The 22,192-nt window shown below is 34.2% G+C and overlaps 2 protein-coding genes across 4 annotated transcripts in view; both read left to right on the forward strand.

The window, feature by feature from the left end:
• Window positions 1-104: 104 nt before the first annotated feature.
• On the forward strand, window positions 105-3,501 carry LOC105229932 (DNA cross-link repair 1A protein). The gene is made up of 4 exons (XM_011210439.4): window positions 105-2,037; window positions 2,101-2,212; window positions 2,271-2,721; window positions 2,791-3,501. The coding sequence occupies exons 1-4, from the start codon at window positions 237-239 to the stop codon at window positions 3,343-3,345; spliced, it is 2,919 nt and encodes a 972-aa protein (XP_011208741.2). The 5' UTR covers window positions 105-236; the 3' UTR covers window positions 3,346-3,501.
• Window positions 3,502-11,519: 8,018 nt separating this feature from the next.
• Window positions 11,520-22,192, forward strand: part of LOC105234114 (soluble guanylate cyclase 88E) — a 134,295-nt gene continuing 123,622 nt past the window's right edge. For 2 of the 3 annotated variants that reach the window (XM_049449140.1, XM_049449137.1), the window contains exon 1: window positions 13,505-14,314. The gene's annotated coding sequence lies outside the window, so the exon portion shown is untranslated. Of the gene's footprint in view, window positions 12,555-13,504; window positions 14,315-22,192 lie in introns of those variants that run through there. The other variant, XM_049449136.1, reaches the window with a different exon arrangement.

The raw sequence follows: 22,192 nt of genomic DNA on the forward strand, positions 1-22,192 counted from the left end.
CATAAGTATATAAAAAGTAACTAATCTGTACGTAAATGCGCTAATTTAGAGCAGTAACATACCCAATGTATGAAACCTCTTGATATTTTCTGTTTTCATATACATTTTATTGTGAATGGTTTTATAATATTGAAGTAAGAACAAGATGTGAAATTGAGCGGGATCCAAAACTAAATTTTATCATCAAGTGAAATACATAAATGATAAAAAAATAATTCACATTTAAACACATTAATATGACGCATAACGCGGTTGTAGATTTATTGGATGACAGTTCCCAAAGTTCTGTTGAACATGAAAGAAAAGTTGAGTGTAAGGTTGAAGGCACGATTATTACACCACAAAATCGTCCTCAACGAAAAGTAACTAAGAAGGCTGCAACAACAATTGGTAAAAGAGCATTGCAGCCCATAGAAGAAACAAAAGTGGACGTCACTCAATTAACCGTTATTCCCGACAATATACAAACTACGGCGAAGAAAAGGACCACAAAATTCAAAGATCCACCTGCAAGTCAATTACGCATTGATAGTTATTTCAAGAGTTGCTCTAAATCATACAAAATTGAGACTCCGTCAGTAAAAGAGGAGAAGTTGTTTTTAACGGTGCCTGGAAGTAAAATAACTAAAACTTCCCAAAAAGTTGGTAGAGCCAGAAATAAAAAAATTAAAGGACGAAAACGTTTATTCATAGAGGGAGACGACAGCAGCTCCACAACTGTTTCAACACCCAGTGGCTTTTCTGATATGATGTCAAATTCAAAAAAAACCGATCCCAAACGCTCTACCACTGCGATTGGCACTTCCAAGAGAATCGATACCAAACGCTCTACTACCACGAATGTTTCCTCCAAAAAGAGGAATACTTCAAAAACAGCCGATACTTCAAAAAGAACTGGTATCAAACGCTCTACTTCTTTGAATGCCACATGTAGCTCTACCAAACCGACCAAAAGAAATGCAAAGCCTTATTCATATGAAGAATTAATAGATTTGTGTTCTGATGACGACTTAACTGCGAGTTTTGTCACTAAGAAAGCATTTATGGCATCCAGTGAACGAAATAAGTCTGCTGATAAAGAAATGTTTGCCGATACATGTGAGATGCCTCATTTAGGTAGTGATTATATTAAAAACGACATGCCCTTTGCAGCAATGGTGTCTATACCCCTAGAAGAAATATGCGATAAAAACACCACAATGAATTTGAAAGAGGATGTAGTTCATCACAGAGCTTCGTATTCGTCAAGTTGTTTGACTAATAACACATTGTTGCAAACAAAAATAAATACACCACATTCAAATTATACTGATTACAATTTGGAATTAAAAACAGAAGAAAATGTGATACTCCTCAACAAAGACCAGACGTCTTCAAAGTCTTTAGTAGAAATTAGTATAGTTGCATCTGAACAAATGAAAGTTAAGCAAGAACCAGAAGAACTTTTTGCTTCGACGTCCTTATCAAACCAAACTAAAGAAATAAACAATAATTTAAAGTTAACTAATAAGAAAGCTTGTTCAAACACTATTATAACTGACGGAAAAAATGATTTACAAATGTGTACTGACCGCAATTTGGATATAACAACAGGAGGAAATATAATCGTCAACAAAGAGCAAACGTCTTCAAAGTCGTTAGTGGAAATTAGTATAGTTGCATCTGATAGAGTAAAAGTTAAGCAAGAACCAGAAGAACTTGTTGCATCGACATGCTTACCGATCCAAACTAAAGAAATAAATAATTTAAAGTTAACTAATAAGAAAGCCTGTTCAAACACTATTATAACTGACGAAAAAAATGATTTACAAATATCGCATAATGAGACACCTTCCACTAGTAAAACCAAAAGAGTTCGGAAATTCCGCGTTTGTCCGCCCTATAAAAAAGTAGCTGGTACTACTTTTGCTGTTGATGCTTTCCAGTATGGACAGATTAGTGGCATTACACACTATTTTCTTACACATTTTCATGCGGACCACTATCAAGGTTTGACGCGCAAATTCGAAATGCCATTGTATCTAAGCCCAATAACTGGTGAGATTGTTATTTGATATCTTTACTTCTAATGTATTAGACCATTTATTTCTGTATTTTCAGCGAATTTGGTGCGCGCGTTGATATCAGTGGAAAATAAGTATATAAACGAAATAGAGCTGAACAAACCTGTGATGATAAATGATGTTGAAGTCACTGCAATCGATGCAAATCAGTGCGTAATATCTACGTTCATTATAAAATATGAATAATTTTGACATTTTTTAATTTAGCTGTCCAGGTGCTGTTATGTTTATATTTAAATTGTCCACCGGCCGATGTATTTTACATACTGGCGACTTTCGTGCCTCACCTGACATGGAGTCCGAGCCGATATTCTGGAATAATGACATTGATACAATATATCTGGACACCACATATATAGCGCATAAACACAATTTTGCTTCACAGTATGAAAGTATCGATCGCGCTAAGAGAATAATAAGAGAATTCCACGAAAAGCGTCCAACAACACGTGTTTTGTATGTTTGCGGCTCATATGTGATTGGAAAAGAGCGTTTTTGGACTAATGTAGCGCAAGAGTTTAATTTAAAAGTATGGACGGAGAAGAATCGATTGAAAGCTCTGCAGTCAATGGATTTAGATGAAGTGCGTGATTTGCTGTCCGATGATCCACATAAAGCAGAAATGCATGTGATATCGATTGCAAAAGTCAGCTATCAGGTAAATAAGCAATGGTTCCAATATTATGGATATATGATTTTAATGCAATTTACGTACTTTCTCCAATAGTCGCTGGTCGATTACTTTCGACCATTTAAACAGCAATACGACGCTATGCTGGCATTTCGACCATCCGGCTGGGAGAAGAATAGCAAACCACAACTGCGTGGTGAAATAAATATCGTAGGCATTGAGTACTCTGAACATTCGAGTCATGCGGAGTTGGAACGATTCGTAACATATCTAAAGCCCCGTGAGGTGATCAGTACTGTGCCCGTGCGACAGGGTAATCCATGCATTACACCGAAGATACCAGAAAAGTGGTACAAATATGATAACCTTAAAAAGAGGCAACGCAATTTCCAGCCCTCGATCACCAGTTTTTTGAAAATGCGTCCTCGTCAGTTGGTACAAAATGCCGCTACCAAACGCACCACGAACTGTCTAACACCTACGAAATCGCCAGATTACATGCCCAATGAAATATCGCAACTGAGTGTACGGGCTATGGCCACATGCATAGAGGTGCAACGCGATAATAAATACCAGGCGACTTCACAGAAAGTACCTGCGGTATTAACTCTATTTCCTGAGTCAGAAGCTTTAGATGATTGGATGTTGTAGTTAAACGTGAGATTTATCTCATTCCTGTGCTGCTTGGTCTATTCTGTGGTACTGCTTTAAAAGAAACTTTGTCAATAGGTTAAGGTACTTTAGCTTAAAGTTTAACTTTTATATGAAGATTTTTTTAAGAAAAAAAGATTTAAATCTACAGAATGATGGATTAGCATTTTATTATTAGTTACTGCTTAACATGGATTACTTTATTTTTTTTTTAAATGGTATCTCAGTTTTAAATTTCAATTTTAACATAACTTATACATTTGGTTACTCAGAACAAAAAAAAAATAAAACGAGAAAAAACCTTAATTTCGGTTGCACCGAAGCTATAATACCCTTCACAAAATACAAAAGATTCGTTACAAGAATTTCTTCGGAGATTGCTTGAGATAATAATCTATGCCAAATTTCGTGAAGGTATCTCGGCATATAAAAAATACCATACAAGCACTTTATTCCTATCATTCAGTTTGAATGACATCTATATGCTATAGTGGTATGATATCGGTGGTTCCGAAAAATGAGCAGCTTATTTTGGGTATGAAAAGCGTCTTTGCTCGACTCGTCCCGATAATGCTGAATATTTTTCAAAACGAGTACCGAAAATAGGGTACTTCGTGATACTTTTTTTTTACGATGTAAACATATTTACGACTGTATGTATTTGTGTATTCACGCGATCAAATTAAATACTAATATTGCCAATAATAAAATATTTTTAACACATTTTTGATGGGAAGAGATGTGCGTTACTTTTGGCAGTAAACTCAGCACAGAAGAGAGTAATTAGGGTTAATGTTTCGAAATTCGGCCACGAAAAATGTTTTTTTTTTATTCTTAACCTATGATATGAAATATTGTCATACACACTTACACATAGATTCTATGTATATGTAGGTATGTATGAATATAACACTTCTCTCTTTGAACTGCTTTTTATCTACCCAGGGTGCGTTTAGGTACATAATTAGGGTCATTGCTTACAACTTTTATTTGTCATGCAAGTTTGTAACCATCACAATAATGGTCATGAGGTTTAGTAACAGTGCGAAAATAGGTCAAATATAATTTTTTATACTGAAAATGCTACAAGGTGGCTTAATAGAAAGCTGGAATCAAAATTGGAAGAGAGACGTGGAACCGCTCACCTTTAGGTGAAAGGACATATCCTCGGACCTACTCAATCAATTTCATCCAAATTCATTGGTGACATTACCCTGACATTCCCATGTTACATAATGTGTGATATTTTCTTGATTTTTCTTCAAAATCACAACGATCAACGCTCCCTTTGTTTCGAATTTGAGGTGAATAACTCTTTCAATGACGTCTTTGTGTACCTTAGGCAAGCCCATAATTTTGTCTACACTTACACTTAGCTAACCAGGTACAGAACCCTTGTTTACATTTAGGGTTATTGACCCTTTTGTTTACATTTTATGGTGTCAATTACCCTTTTGTTTGCTTAAATTTTATTAGGTCAATGGTCTTTTTGTTTACATTTAGCCAAGTCTAGAACCTTTCTTTATATTTGGGGTCAGTAACCTCTTTGTTTACATTATTAGGTCAATGGCTCTTTTGTTTACATTTACCCAACGTTTGTTAAAATTTAGCCAAGTCCAGAACCTTTGTTTCCATTAAGGGTTATTGACGTGACTTTTGCCAAGTCAACAACCTTTGCTTACATTTTATGGCCCGATGATCCATAGGCATATAATTCAGATCAGACCACTATACAGACTACTGAAACTCTTGGGAGCTCTTTTTCTTTTCACTATTCATAAGCTTCGTCCTGTAGTCCTTTATTCACCTCACATGCGTCTTTACAAATTGTTTATTTCATATTTATCTTTCAACCTGATTTACAGTTATAGTGAAAAGAAATTTGTCAAAATCAAATTTTCTTAGCAACAATAAAGCCAAATAACGAGCTAACGGTCTTCTAAAGAGAGATATTCAAATCAGTCATTGGGTAATGGTTCGAGCAGCTCATGCTGTGGCGTGCTCTGTTCAAACGAACAACAATTTGGTTATATGTATGTAGGTAATTCGAACAAGCCTAATGGTCAACTAAAGAGCTTTCGGTGAAAGCCGCTTATTGGCTATAAGTACCTTTAAGAGATGACCGGAAAGCAGAAAGACCAGCATAGAGATTTAATTTTTCGTCATTTTTCGTAAGCTGGCATTGTTAACAATCAGTTTACGTGGATTTGAACGGCTGATAGTAGGTATACTATATGTATCTCTGTACAAAGATAAGGACATTTACCCGCAGTGCTTACTTAATTGAATGACCTTAAATCGAACACTACAAATCAGTATTTTGACTATTGATAGATAATTAAATACATATGTAAACATATAATACATATTCCTTTATTATGCTAAGTTGCATTCAACTGAATCTCATTTGAGTCAGCGAACAGTGTTGAATATACTATATACATTTATACATACATAATTAGAGTTAGCCGACACATACATATGTATGTATGTATTTTGATAGCAGAATAGAACCTGTTGCTAATTCTATAGTAATAATAGAATAAAGGGATCTCACACGTCCACTGCGTATCTATATTATGGGTTCAGTAACCGTGTATTAAAAATACTTTACGAGTTCGAAAATAGGTGCTTTGAAGTATTTTACGAAGGGATTGTAGTTCAGAAGGAAAAGTACGGGTTCGTTGTGGTACGTAGACCTGATTGCAGTAGCAACCGTAACCATACCTATTTTTGAATTAACTTATCCATTCTATCTTCAGGTATTTCATCGGATCATTCCAGCAATTGAAGAGGAGATCTTTAATTTGTTTAATTTGTTGTTTAATTTTTTCTTTTTTTTAGTTTTTTCTTTTATAGTTTTTTCCGTATTCCTAATTTCAAACCAAACTGCGTCATAGTAAGGCACATACAGTAAATTGTCGAAGAAGCTCAACGTAAGCCTGCTCGATTAAGACCACACATGTATGAAACTTGCTCACACATCAACACCTACACATTAATCGATTTTTATGCAAAACAACTTGCCAACGCTACACACTTTCACAATCAATTTAATCTAATTTATTATGCAATCAAAAGGTGTGCGATATTTTTGCATAATACAAGCTTATGCCAGTAAGAAAACAGGAACTGCAAACATTAAAGGACCAGGTGGTCCGGAAGCAGACCTGGTTACAAAACTAACTTCACTTAATCACTAGCTAGGCACGATGCCTGCTTTATTTAAATAGAGCCAGCTGGGAAACAGCTTCCCGTGGGCTCAACGCATGACTTTAAAGCACATCACATCGCGGCGCGATATTCACTTAATCACTAGCTAGGCACGATGCCCGCTTTATTTATATAGAGCCAGCTGGCAGACAGCTTCCCGCGAGCTCACCTCACGACTTTAAAGCACATCACATCGCGGCGCGATATTCATTTAACCACTGGCCAGGCACGATATCTGCTTTATTTATATAGAGCCAGCTGGCAGACAGCTTCCCGCGAGCTCACCTCATGACTTTAAAGCACATCACATTGCGGCGCGATATTCACTTAATCACTAGCTAGGCACGATGCCTGCTTTATTTACATAGAGCCAGCTGGCAGACAGCTTCCCGTGAGCTGAGCACATGACTTTAAAGCACATCACATCACGATATTGCCTTCAACACTTGCCAGGCACTTTATATACATATGTATATAGAGCCCATGAGCTCACCTCATGACTTCGAAGCGCAAACAACTATGTTATTCAGTTCTTCCCACCATGCATATAACTGCCATACAAATTGACCGATCCAGATCAACTTCATATAGGGGAAACTTTATCTGTTGACAAGAAAATTTCACGGTATTTGTTACGGAATATTGTCAGAAGCAAAGCTAAAAGCTCTGTTCAGTTCGATTCATTGTAGCATATATCTGCAATACAAGCTGACCGTTTGAAATCAGGATAGAGATCATTTTATAACCTTCAGTGCTTTCAGAAAAAAGACTGTGAAGGGTAAAGACAATAATAAATAAGTTGAATATATGTTGGACTAAACGAAGTAGTTTGGTAGGAGGTTCTATGTTATGCAGGGTTAGACTAAAGGTGCTCATATCCTATGACAAGACCACTTTGGTCTCTAGTGTTGCTGACAAGGTAGCGTGATCCTATGCTAGTACTTGATGTGGTTCTCCTTTTTCCAGGGTGCATCACCAACACACATACACACATATACATATGTATGTTTAACATAAATACATTTTCATCTAGCCTCTCGTGAAGAAAGTCAGCGTCTCAACTCTTCAATGCATCACAGCCTAATGAAAATTAATGTGACTGCATTTTATCTACAAATTGAATTACAAATAGATATACTATACGTACGCACATTTATTTACGGTAAACGGAGAAGTTGTATGAAAGAGAGACGACAATAAGCGACTAGAACCACAGTGGCAACAGCTGACAGTTGTCGGGGAGTGACAAGTGCTAACAATGCAAATCACTGGCATTACTAGAAGACTAACGTCGTATGTTGCTTAGCATGCCATTAAGTTATGGGTTAAGTTGGTGTGTAACCGACAAAGATTCAAAGATTCGACTTTAACATACATACATATTTATACTTGAAAATGTTGCGCGAGATCTCAAAATTTCAACCAGAGAATCGGAAATTATTATATTACTAAAATGAGGTTTAGACCAAGGTCTAGATGTAAAGCATTCAACGATATAATTTTTAAGAAAGCCTGTCCGCTTAATTTCATTACACTTACACACATATTGACCGACATAGGGTATGTTAGGGCTAACGAAAGGCCTGAATTGTTTGTAATTGCCATTGACATCACTAAAGTATACTTGAGAATATGTTTCCACGTTTTTTTATGATAATAGTGACCTATACATTCGGCATAAAGTTTGCTAGAGTAACGAAAGTCATTATATGTAGTATGTGGAGGCTAGGATAAACTGTAAAATATAACCGACAATAGAGGTTCATTTAATTTTGCAAAGAATCTAACATTTTCACCGACATATACGGTTAACAGATATTTTGAGAACTCCCCGACTTACAATAGTAAAACAATTTTTTTTGGCAAAACTCCGTTTTTCATTCAACATAGTTCCCTTCAAGGGTGATACACTGATTAAAGCGACCATCCAACATTTCGATACCATTTTTGTAGTACGATTTGTTCTTCGCTTCAAAATAAGCCTCAGTTTCGACGATTGCCTCTTCATTCGCCGAAAACTTCTTCCCAGAGATCTGAGAACAGGAAATAGTCGTTGGGGAATACGGTGGACACAGAAGCAATTCGAAGACCAATTCATGTATTCTTGCCATCGTTTTCGCTGACTTGTGGCACGGTGCCTTGTCTTGGTGAAATAGCACTTTCTTTTTCTTCAAATGCAGTCGCTTTTCGACGACTTCGTTCTTCAAAAGGTCAAATAACGCTATGTAATAAGCGCTGTTGACGGTCTCTTCTTTTTCAAGATAGTCAATAAAAATTATTCCATGCTCATCCCAAAATACGCCATAAACTTGCCAGCCGACTCTTGCGTTTTCACGCTTTGGAGCGGGTTTATCGTATGCAGTCCACTCGTATGACTACCGCTTGGACTTCGCAGTAAAATGATGGAGACATGTTTTATGAAATCGACCCGAGATCTCGGGTTTGAACTTCTCCAAACATTGCTCCGTAATATCAACTCGTCGTTGATTTTTAATCAAAAGTGAACTCGCGTGACTGAGCTTTCTTATACCCAAATATTCGTGAATAATATGATGTACACCTTCAGTTGATATCTTTAGAGTGTCTGCTATCTTGCACAACTTTACGGTTATTCAAAATTATTTTGTGGACTTTTGTGATGTTTTCGTCGGTAACAACATTTTTTAGGCGTCTACTGCGTTCACCGACTTCGACGCTCATTTTAACACCTCTATACTTAGCATACCAATCCTTGATAGTTGATTTTGCTGGGGCAGTGTCCGGAAACTGAACATCAAGAAAAGCTTTTGCTTCAAATGGATTTTTTCCTTTCAAAAATAAATATTTTATTTACATTTTATTTTTTTTATCCATTTTTTCACAATAACAAAAAGTTGCTTCACTCAAAATGATATGGATTTAATTCTAGAGCACCATCTATGTGGCAGGTACTTTCCAGTTGACCTGTTATATGGTATATGGCGGGTACAGACGATAAACGGACAGTCATTTATGGTACTCAGAACTAAACTCATCAATTTTATGGTATATAAGTGTATACAACTGTATATCTATCTCGTTTAGTTTTAGGTGTTACTAACAATCATTACTTGAACAAAACTTTTATACTCTGTGTCAGCATGTTGCGAGGGTATGAAAATAAGAAGTAGTGGCATGAGAAATATGTACATATTTTGACGATCCACATAAACTTAATGCTGTCACAGCTCTTGTTTTTGTTGTTACAGCACTCTCGGATTTAGCTGGATAGCGAAGTGGATATTTTTACATCTCCTAAGTTTGTCGCACCGTCAGTGGAGCATATCAAGTGGAGTTTTACGCCATTTTCATATATATACATGTGTGTGTATGTCTGTTGGTATGTGTGCGCATATTTGTTGCGCCTCAAGTAACTCGCAATAAAAGCAATAGACATTAAGCGCAACAAATATAACATTTTGCTGTTATCAGCGAGATTTTCAGTAGCAGTCTGCTCTTGCGCCAGCGAGCTTTGGCAATAAAAACCACTAAAGCAACATCAGCAAAGACGCTGCTGCTGTCTGACGCGCATATGGCTGCGAAATGTTTCTGTGGCGTGCTTGTGTAATAACATACATACAATATAATCCTTGATGTGCGTTTTTAGGCCGAGTTTTTCTAAGGATGTTTAGGCTGCTTGCGATTATTTCCAATTGAGAGGCGGCATTAAAAAATTGCTATTGGCCATCAAACTTTCAGACCCACATTTCTAATGCTTAGTTGAAAGAGTCAATATCGCATTTTTGCAATTGTACCTGTAATGTCCACGTGAATGTCTGTATCTTCATTGGAAACTTGGAAAGCTTACATGATCTGATCTCCTGGGCCTCAAGATGGATAATTTGAAAATTTCTGTGATTTGGCGAAAGATTGGTCCCATTTGGGTGTATAATTTTGTTGTAAAAACTAGTGAACTGTTGCATTTGTTTTTACTTTTTAGGGCCCATTACATATTCCAGCATAATGTTTTCGATATATTGGAGGGAAAACCTTTGATTTCTAGTTCTCAATCACTCAGATAATAAGTCACAGTATAAAGTACATAGTGTTAATAAAATATTGTTTTTGGAAGAGAAAAAGTTCAATTGAAGCAAAACCTTGGCTTGACGACGAGTTTCCGGCTACTGCCACAGGAAAATCACTCACCAAGGATTGGTATGCTAAGTTTAGACGTGGTAAAATGAGCACCGAAGGCGATGAACGCAGTGGACGCCAAAAAGAGGTTATTACCCACGGAAACATCAAGAAAGTCCACAAAAGAAATTTAGATTGCCGTTAAGTGAAGCTTTTCTATGTAGGAGGCAATCTAAAGATATCAAGTGAACGGGTTCATCATATCATTCAAGTATATTTGGGGATGTGAAAGCCCTGTGTCGCGCGAGCTAACTTTAGATCAAAAGCAAAGACGAGTTGGTGATTCGGAGTAGTGTTTGGAGATGTTCAACGTAATAAACCAGAGTTTTTACGTCGATATGTGACAATGGATGAAACATGGCTCCGTCATTTCACTTCGAAGTCCAATCGACAGTCATCTGAGTGGACTGCTCACAATGAACCCAACAGTGGGCTGGAAAGGTTATGGCGTCTGTAAGTTCGTATGCGCATGGAATCACTACCTTGAAAAAGAAAGGATCATCACCAGCACCGTTTGAAGAACGAACTTGCCTCAAAATGGCCGCATTTGAAGAACAAGGAAGTGCTGTCTCACTAAGGCAATGAACCGTGTAACAAATCAGTGGAAACGAATGCAAAAATCCGTCGAATGAAGAGGTGTTCGCCAAAACAGAGGCTTATTTTAAAGCAAAGGACAAATCGTGCTACGAAAATGATATCCAAAAGTTGGAAAATTGCTAAAATCAGTGTAAACCCCTTGAATAAAAAAACGAATTTTGCATGTAAAATTTTTTTTAAATAACACACAAGGTGTGTTCCTTTACTCCGTGCCTAGAAATTGTGTTACATTGTGGTCGATTTTGGTTTTATACCCTTAAATACTTTGACAACACTTTGAAAATAGAAACAAACATTATTTAGTCTGTATTTTGTATTCTTTAACACTGTGAATATCCCAAAAGCCGAAGCTACACTCTTATGAATGCAACAACATGCCAATATTCCCATTACTCATTGGCTTTCTTACCTATCTACGTTTTATTGCATATTTTGTTGTGATAAAATTTTTCGCGTCAACACTTAGCGTCAAACAACAAAGCCGTGCGGACTTACCGCCTACTCTAATGGCTACAAAAATACTTACACTCATACATACAAACATTCACATTTATTTGGGGGTGGCAAATACACTTTTATAGCCATGCACACAGTTACATCCACAGTTGGCTGCTGCTTTTGCTTTTACTGCCATTTATGCCTGTCAAGAAGTGTGGCGGTGTGCGTGCATACATAGCAGATGATTTCGAAAATTATTTTTCGAAGATCCTTATTCGAAAAACGTTATCAGCATGCAGTGGCAGCAGCGTCGGCTGATGCCATGCCAAAAACTGAAGACCACTTGCAGTGTACTTCTGTTGATGCTCGTGTGCGGTTCACCAAAGCTCCGTCTGCAGCTTCTAAGCTATGTAGTGCATGTGCATCAGTAGAGACAATTCGATTTTGTGCTGACAACTGTGCGCTAGTGTGTTGTTGTTGTTAGTAGCTAACTGCGGTTGATGCGCACAGAAAGTAATGCAACTTGCCTCAAAGGGTCGGTAGCTCGCTAAGCATCGTTTTGGTGTTTAATTGAACGCGCGATTCCGCCGTGAGTGGTAGTGCCAAAGTCGTGGCGCAATCGAGGAAAAGTTAACCTTTCTTAAGTGCTTTACTCGTACCCGCTTCTCCGCTATGTCTGTCAAACAAATTTAAAAGTATTTTAATTAAATGCCGTCGCTTTAATTTGTTGCTGAAAGGTGAAAGAAAATATTCGACGGTTAATTGTGATTAGTAAAAATGAAAGTGGAAGCATACTTTAAGGCGCTGTGGTGAGGAATTTGAAGTGTACTTTAAGGCGTTATATATTTACGTTTAAAATGGGGTTAAAATTTTTGACCAAATTATTAAAAAAATGAGTTTTAGTAATTCTGTAAAAAGAGTACCTTGAAATGAATTAATAAGTGATCAAATACCGCAAATGTATGTAAAATAAAGCGAATTAAAATTTTAATAAAATAAATAAAAAATAAAAATAAAATAAAATAAAATAAAATTAAATTAAATTAAAGTAAATTAAATTAAAGTAAATTAAATTAAATTAAACTAAATTAAATTAAATAAAAAAAAGTAGAAAAAGTCGATTAAAGAAAATTAAAAAAAAAAATAGCGAAAGAAAGGAGTTAAATAAATCGTTTTATTAAAAATGCAGTAATTTGCAAATTATTAAAATAAAATTAAATTATATCTTAGAAAACGAAATAAAATAAAATAAAATAAAATAAAATAAAATAAAATAAAATAAAATAAAATAAAATAAAATAAAATAAAATAAAATAAAATAAAATAAAATAAAATAAAATAAAATAAAATAAAATAAAATAAAATAAAACAAAATAAAGAAAAATAAAATAAAATAAAATAAAATAAAGAAAAATGATCCGAAGCAAAATAAAATTAAAAAATCGAATAAAAAAATTTAAATAAAATTAAGAAGGAAAGAAAATAATCGTTTCTATTAAAAATGCAGTAATTTAAAGCAAATTATGTTAAGGTCAAATAACTTATAAAACATGAAGAATAAGATAAAATGTATAAAGTGACTGCTATAAAATAGACCACCAAGGAATGAAGTAAGAAAATATAATTGTTTAATTAAAAAAAAGCAAAAAACAATAATAATGTATGGCTAAAGCGAAAAATTCAAAATCTGTAATTAATTTCCATTAAAGGATTAAAAAGAAAAAGAAAAATATTTGACAATAAATAAATTAAATTCAACTGACTTGAAGAAATAAATATAAAACAATTAACAATATGAAATAATTATTAACAAGTCGAATTAATAATTAAATAAAAATACTTAAATTCAAATTCACTTTATTTTCGTATCTTTTCACGAAAAAAAGTCTCAATTACTAGGTTACAGGCGTTGCTGTTTCAAAATTTCTTATTTTTCATTTAATAAAATTCTTGTCACGTGCTTAAAGCCAGCACGAACAACAATTACTGTAGTCTAATTGCCCGCATCTAAAAGCATACGCACACATACACACTTAAAAAGAAGTCAAATGTGTTGAATGCCACTTTTTCTTCGCATCATTCGACACAAAAACAAATAACCGGCTTTGTTTTTTTCTCTAAGTTGGGTACAACAAAAAAGTGCAGCATAAACAGAAATGAAAATAAAGTAAAACAGAATATAATAAAATAAATAGCCAAGACAAAGCAAAAAATTAAAGTGCGAACAAAATAAATGAGCATCATAAGAAACACATTGTAATACATAAAACATAGCTAGACATTGCAAAAGAAAGAAAAGCATAAACAAAAAGAACTGAAAACAACAATAAGTTATATATATAATCTAATATAGCTGGCGGCTGTATGCTACCCAAAGGACTTTCACTACTCACAGTTTACATGTGCTCCACTATACCCAGCGTAGCGGATCCAGTTCTTTAAATATTAAAGAGCTTGTGTGCAACAAACAACACTACCGGAGCGGAGGGTAGTGCTATAGCGGCTGAGAAGAATTCCGCGCCTGCATTATAGATGAAAATGTGACCTATCGCGATTGCGTTTTCTGTATGTGAGTAAATGAATGTAATGATAATATTTTTCGCACGCCAAGCGAATGAAGATAAATAATACACGAATATGTGAAAGTTATTGTTAGCTTAAATATTTTTACACAACGTCTAATGTCTAGCGTTGCGAAAATATGCGCGCACATGTTAAGTGAAATATTGCGTATACGCCATGTTGAGCACTGAACTGCATGCGTAAGATAAGATATTTCATGTGCAACGTTTGATTTTTTTCTCGTTTAATTGTTATGCTTTGTAGTAATAAAAAAGCTATCCAAATGTGAGTTACAGCTAGTATACATATATAAGTATATTGTAGTATTTGTTGTACTTGTATGTAAAAGTCATGAACCGAGTTGGAGATGTGAACAGACTTTTTTGTAACAATTGTGGATTTGTGGGCAAACTTTAATTGATTTATGAGGTTTGAAAGTTTTTCTTAATAGTGGTTAGAAGTAAGAATTATTAATGGTTTTGTAGGGTTTAAATATGAAGCAGAATGTTTGAAATTAAGAGGTGTTGGAATCTAAGAATTCTAGTGGCATAATGAGTCCAACTTAAGCAATACCAAAAATAAGCGTATGTCTGTGCTTTGCGCTTTCAAATATAATTCAAGAAAATATTGATAATTTGAAACATTGAAATCGATTTTATATTCAAAAAAATTTTTTCAATCTGATTTCGGTAGTCTGAGCGTCTTTCTGATAAGCTTTCTCATATCAGATAATCAAGATAATTTTCAAAAAAATATAATATGTCATAAATAATAAAAATGCCTTACTATAATTTTAATTTTACATCGATCGGAATTTAAATCAGTGACATTTGGTTGTGGTATTGGATTTCCACATATATTTTTTAAACTTGAGTACCTCTCCTATACATCCAAACCATCAGATCAAACTTCAAAGAAATCCCATTCGTGCGAGATTCTCCACTGATGCAGAGATTCCGGCCTTCTTTACACAAAATATTGGTCGTTTTGTCCTGGTTTTTGATTAGATCAGAAAACTGGTATAGAGAACTATATTCGGGACATGCAGAGAAGTTCATAGTGATCGGATCATTTGTCTCTGAGTAGTTACTCAGGCCATTTGTAAAATGTAGTTTTGAGAAAAACGCTTTTAAAGGTAAGCTAATGGAGCTGATTGAACTGAGCATCTATATTTTTGAAGGCTGTAACTCAAACCTATTCGAAATATCGATTTAAAATGCTGGCTTGTTAGTTTTAAAGACATAACCTATGGAAATATATAAAACACCTATTTTTTGTTTTTTAATTTCATACTAGATGTGTTGCATAAGCCAGCTATTTTCGCGTTTTTTATATCAGAATATGAATATTTTTTTACCTAAAATATTAAACGAGTACCTTGAAGTTTTTGGGTAGTTTACTGCGTTCACGAGCACTGAGGGTTACTCTCAATGTGATCACATAAAGGATCTACCACCAAGAACGATGTGAAGCTAAAATGAAAAAAATGAAAAAGAAAAACACTCAAATTTAGTTAATATGGGTTCTGTTGGTTTTTTTGTCACGTAGATAATTTTATACCATTTATGATTTGAACAAAATGATGACCAAATAGTCACCACGGCTCCGTTTGAATATATCCACCTATTTACGCCAGTTTTTGGTGATGCGAAGCAGCATTTCGTCTGGATTTTTGGCTTTAGAGCGCTGAATGTTGTCTTTCAGCTTGTCGAGAGTGGTCGGTTGTTTGGTGTCACTCTTTGATTTAACGTACCCCCTGAGAAAATAATTTAAAGGCGTTAAATCGTAGGATCTTGGCGGCCAATTGACTGGGCCATATCTCGAAATTAACGAGCTGCTAAACTTTCCACGAAATGTGCCCTTGTTTAGACGCAAAACATAAGGTGGCGCATCGTCTTGTTGGAAGTTGAGATGATCTTGTTCGTACGCGTCGATTTCATCAAATTTTAGGATAAAGTCAGACAAAATCGTGTTATAACCCTCGATATTGATGGTAACGACATTGTCGGCCTCATTTCGAAAAAAAGGCGCTAGGATGCTGCCATACCACAATCCGCTCAGCCATTAAGCCAAAAATGACTGTGAGCGGAGAAAGCTATTTTTTTTTAATATAAAAGTAGTAGAAGTAGCCACCGAATAAGTGAATTTTTGTAATAATTTTGAATACTTCCCAAGCCATGAACTGTTAAATTATTGGTAGACGCTATATTTCAACTAGAAACAAAAACCAAAACAACAAACAAACAAGTAAGAAAGGGCTATGTTCGGGTGAAATGGAACATTTTATATTCTTTCAACTTGCGAAGATCAGAACCAGGGTCTAGGGCAGATTTTCACCCGATTTTATCCATTATAAGCATAAAGAAGCACCGTTATTAGAAGAACTCGTTTTTTTATTTTTATTAAGATAACTCACATATTTTGCCGGTATATACGGTATAAAGTCAATCGAAAGCTCAAAAAAAAAGAATTCTCTCCAAATTTGTATAATATATTGGGTAGTCGAAAAAGTATTTTCGTATTTCTAGTCAAACTTCAACTTATTTTTTTATATTCATAATGAACTTTAATGATCAAAATATGTACCATTTTCGTCGACTACTCCTCGTCATTTTTTCGCTGGAGACATTATTCCATCAGCATAAAACTTTTTTGGTTTCTCAGCGAAACTCTGTGACAATTAATTTTCACAGGCTCCTCTTGACGTCAACTTTACTCCACTAAGGGAGTTCTACATTGACCGAAACAAATGGTAGTCCGATGGTACAAGGTCGGGGTTATATGGTGTCTGCATCAAAACTGCCCAACAAGCTCTCCCAGTTTTTGCCCACTCATCAAAGATGTGTGTGGTCTAGCGTTGTTCTGATGGAAGACGAGGGCTTTTCTGTTGATCAGTTCTGGCCGTTGTTTTTCGATTACTTGCTTCAATATCATCATTTGTTGATGATAAAAGTTAAGTTCCTTAGCGATGTCATGGCTGCTTATGTGGCGGTCCTGGGCAATATTTTCTATAATTTCATCGACTTTTTCAACGATAGGTCGACCAGAGCGAGGTGCATATTTCGCATCAAAACTTCCAGAACGGAAGCGAGCGAACCATTATTGTGCTACACAAACTGATACAGCAAGCATCGTAAACTTCACAAAATTCATTGTTGGCTTGCTTGGCATTCTTCCCTTCTTTATACATAAATTTCAAAATATAGCGATTTTCTTCATTATTTTCACTCGTTTTTGAAATGCTGTAATTTTTTTCCAACTTCCCTGAATTTGATTTGTTTTTGGTTAAATGGAGCTTAAAGTCTCACCTTTCCAACATTATATGGTAGCACTGGAGATATACGACTGCAACGACATTTATTGACAAAATACGAAAAGACTTTTTCGACTACCCAATATTTTGTTTAACCCCATATTCACTCGATTATTTTTAAGTGACACAAACAACCGTCAAATGAACAAAATTATTATACTCTGTGGCAACATGTTGCAAGGGAATAAATAACAAATAGCGATTAGTCCATTAATTAATCGCTAGTTTACCATAATGTTGACATATTTCAAATTATTAACCGCATTTGCGCTTATATTAGATTTGCAATTCTAATAACTTTGGCGTGTGGCATATTTATCATTTTAATATGCTTGAAATTGTATGACTCGCATAAGTAAATAAACCGACTGTTAACGTTGAGCTACTTATCGGGTAAGCAAATAAAATTATAACAATATATAAAATACATACCAAATTGGAAACAAATATGTTTCTGCATATTCAATAGTTCAATATGCAACCCAACCTAGTCCATTGACGAGAATGCTGCTCTTATCACAAACCATTTATTATCTAATGAAACTATCATAAGTAAATAATACGCACGAGTGCAAGCTATATAAAAATCTGTATACATACATATATACATACATTTATGTTAAATTAAAATCTAATCAAACAAAGTAAGGATATCACACATCAATAGAGCCAACAACAAATCTCGTTCTAATTGCTCAGCCGAATGGTGCAAAAAGCGCATATTGTCTCCGGCTATGCAAACAAATACTGACACACACTCACACATATTTACTTCTGCAGAAATATTTTGTTTACTGCACTAAAAGCCTTTCCGCTTTTTACAGTTGCGCTAATACATACATACATTTGTACATGTGAGCGATTCCAATTATAGAGGCTTTGTACATATAGCAACGAAAAGTAGTCGGCACGATCGTGAATAACGCTTTCGCCGGTGTTTGTGCGTGAGTAGCAATAACAACAAGTGTACGCAAATTGATACATTCTATAGATTGCGTATTAGCAGGCCATTTTGCCGTATCACGTTTCAGTAATATGCGAATGTAAACACAAAGCTATTGCTGCAGCATAAGCTGAGGAGTAGACGCGTTGAAGAATGGCTGTGATAGGAGTAAAGCATTATTGCGTGTATTTATATGACCATGAGTATTTAGATTTTCGAATAATTTGCCTGAAATATAATACAGTTTCCAGTTAATATATAAGGTTTACTTATTATTTAATATAATTTAAAAATAGTGTATGCAAAACCAATAGAAAGAGTTAGGTTAGGTTAGGAGTTAGGAAAGGTTAGAATGATGATTCAAAATCTATAAAAAAGAGTTGGGTTAGAATGTTACATGGACTGGAGAAAGTAAAATTAAAGCAGATTAATCATGACGAAATTTTCTTTGCTTAAAGTAATGAAATTCTGATTCTTAAAGGCGTAGAACCTCCAAGTTTGTCAAAAGAATCTCAGGCCAAGTAAAGTAACTCTTTATAGTGAAAATGGTCAAAACGAGGGAAAGGAATTTGTATAGTCCCCAGTTTTTATAGTAAGGACAAGAGTTACTATATTTTTTATTGAATTTCCCACTCCACCCCTATAAGCATTGACTATGGGTACTGCAAACTATTAATTTGATTACTGTTAGCTTTGAATTGTATTAATTACTGCGATCGCATTATAAGTTATGTGAATTCTTATTTTCATTTTTATTACAATTATGGTTGTGGTAATCAAGTAATCAAATTGTAATCGTAATCTGAAGTAATCAAAATGTAATTAATGCAATTATTCTGATTAGAAGTATAGTAATTGTAATGTAAGTAATCAAATTTTATTCCTAAGCTGTAGTAATCGAAATGTAATTGAAACCATTTTGATTAGAAATATAGTAATAGTAAAGCAAGTAATTAACTTATAATCGTAAACTCAAGTAATCAAAATGTAATTTATGCAATTGTTTTGATTAAAAATATGGTAATGGTAATGAAAGTAATCAAATTGTAATCGTAATCTGAAGTACTTAAAATGTAATTAGCGTAATTGCAAATCAAGTAATAAAACTTTATTCTTAAACTGAAGTAATCAAAATGTAATTCGTGTAACTGTTTTTATTAGAAATATTGTAATTATAATCCAAGTAATTAACTTATAATCGTAATATCAAGTAATCAGAATGTAATTGATATAATTGTTTTGATTAGAAATATAGTAATGGTAATGCAAGTAATCAACTTGTACTCCTAATCTGAAGTAATCAAAATGTAATTGATGTAATTGTTTTTATTAGAAATATAATTAACTTGTATTCGTAATCTCAAGTAATCAGAATGTAATTTATATAATGGTTTTGATTATAAATATATCCCTACGTCGTAGTATTGTTGATTTATTACTTAGGGAAAATAAATTTAATTTTGCGATAGTGCATTTCATTACAGCGATTTTAGTAAAAGTGATGCTTAACTTTTTTTTAAATAACAATAATTGTATTCCCATGAAATGTAAATGTAATCGTAAATTTAAATGTACAGTTATCCTGTGAAGCTTTCGGTTTCGGCAGCTTTGCTCTCTGGTCGTTTCTTTGTGCCACACATATTTTCTACAAATCTTTAATCGAAGATCACTGTTTTAAGACTGAAAGAATTAATTAGCTCTGAAAACTATTAGATTTTAATAATTCTTAAAACAAACTGACTTATGTGTATGTTCAATTAACGGTTGCTTGAAAGGCCTCCAATAAAAAAATAAGCAGGCGAGTTGATTTTGAGATACCTAAAAAAATTTAGACAAAGTTTTAAAAAAGAAGATGAAAAATATCTTATCACATAGATTAGCATAAAAAAAAAGCTGAAAGGAGTTGTAAATGTTTTCCATCGTCATAAATTTTTTTCCTATTTAAATAAGACACAATTTTTTCATACAAATGACATGTGAACAGTACCATTCATACTCGTACATACATATGTACTCGTATATAACCTGCTATTGGGATTTCCATATGAAGAGGCACAAACACAGAGTACATTAATATATTCAAAAAAAAAGGTCAGATTGTCAGCAAAAACTCAATTTTACCTGGTGGAGCGATAAAGATCTGACACATCATCGAGGCATGGCGTACATCTACATACTTATGCATGTAAGTATATGTATATTTGAGTATGCGGATATTACATTAACTAAGAATTTCACAGACACTTTGGCAATATGCACAGAAGGCGGTTGACGGTTGACGGTTGGCGGTTTGCTTATTGCTTTCATAGAAAGGCTTTGTGCGCACATTTGTTAAGCTGAACAAATTTGCAACTCCTCACTGGATATATAGTACATATCCATATACACCAGTATATAGTAGATACTATGTATATGTTTATACATAAAGCTGCACTTCGGTTATCGGCATTCAGTTACAGCGAAGTAACTGCGTATGTGTAGGTGTAACAAAATAGCTACAGGTGATTGGTTGGCGGCGGCTACGCTTTCTGTCACAGCTGATTGAGTCAAAATTACATTCAGTTTGTTTACTTTATTTATGCCCGAAGGTAAACAATTCTGTTGATAGCTATTCTGTTTTATATGCTCGCAACATGTTGCTACAGAGTACAAGTTTTGTTCACCTGGCGATTGTAACACCTAGAAGTAATAGGGATAAATATGGAGTAATGTACTTGTAAGAGCTGCAAACTTCCTTTTGGACTTATATCACGTATATTTCACTATGTAAGATATCTTATGAAAATTATATGAACTTATAACGTAAGATTAGTTTAATGTCAAAAATGTATGAAATCGATCTATGAGTTATCCCAGTCCAATATATTGGGTAGTCGAAAAAGTCTTTTCGTATTTTGTTAATAGATATCGTTACAATCGTATATCTCCAGCGCTACCAATCATATTGTATACCATATTCGGGGAACTGAAAAAATGTTACAACTGTTCAAAAATAAGTGAAAGTAATGAAGAAATTCGCTATATTTTGAAATTTTTGTATAAAAAAGGGAAGAATATATAATTTAGTATAATATATTATAATATTTTTTAATAAGAGTGTATCTGCGTGCCTGTTGTTGTAAATACTGAATGCAATACTTGCTACTTTTAATTAAAATATATGCGAAAATCTCATATATCACTTTACCTTGCGAGAATATAACATATGTGGATGCACCCAAACTTAACTTGTTTAAAAATTTATAGTTAATTCATATAAAATAATTTTTCCTATTACTTTTGTGCGTATAATATAATTTTTGAATTCACTTATTTAATTATACATTAGTAATATTATGCTTATTAGTTTTTATTCACAAATTTATACTGTGTTGAGAAACTAACCACATTGCAGAATTATGAAACCATTGCCACTAATTCCGTATAAATTTGATTAATATATTTTTATTAAATGGCTATTCAAATATATATACATACATACATATGTTTTTGTTGACGTGATTTTCTACAATTGTGACCTTGAATAAACGAGCCATGAAATTCAGCAACACAATTTGTGTGAGTGTGTTAACATGTGTGCCATATAATAATGTCGCTCATACGCCATGTGGTGCTGATTGCCATAAGTG

Source organism: Bactrocera dorsalis, chromosome 2, assembly GCF_023373825.1.
Source record: "Bactrocera dorsalis isolate Fly_Bdor chromosome 2, ASM2337382v1, whole genome shotgun sequence".
Taxonomy (NCBI): domain Eukaryota; kingdom Metazoa; phylum Arthropoda; class Insecta; order Diptera; family Tephritidae; genus Bactrocera; species Bactrocera dorsalis.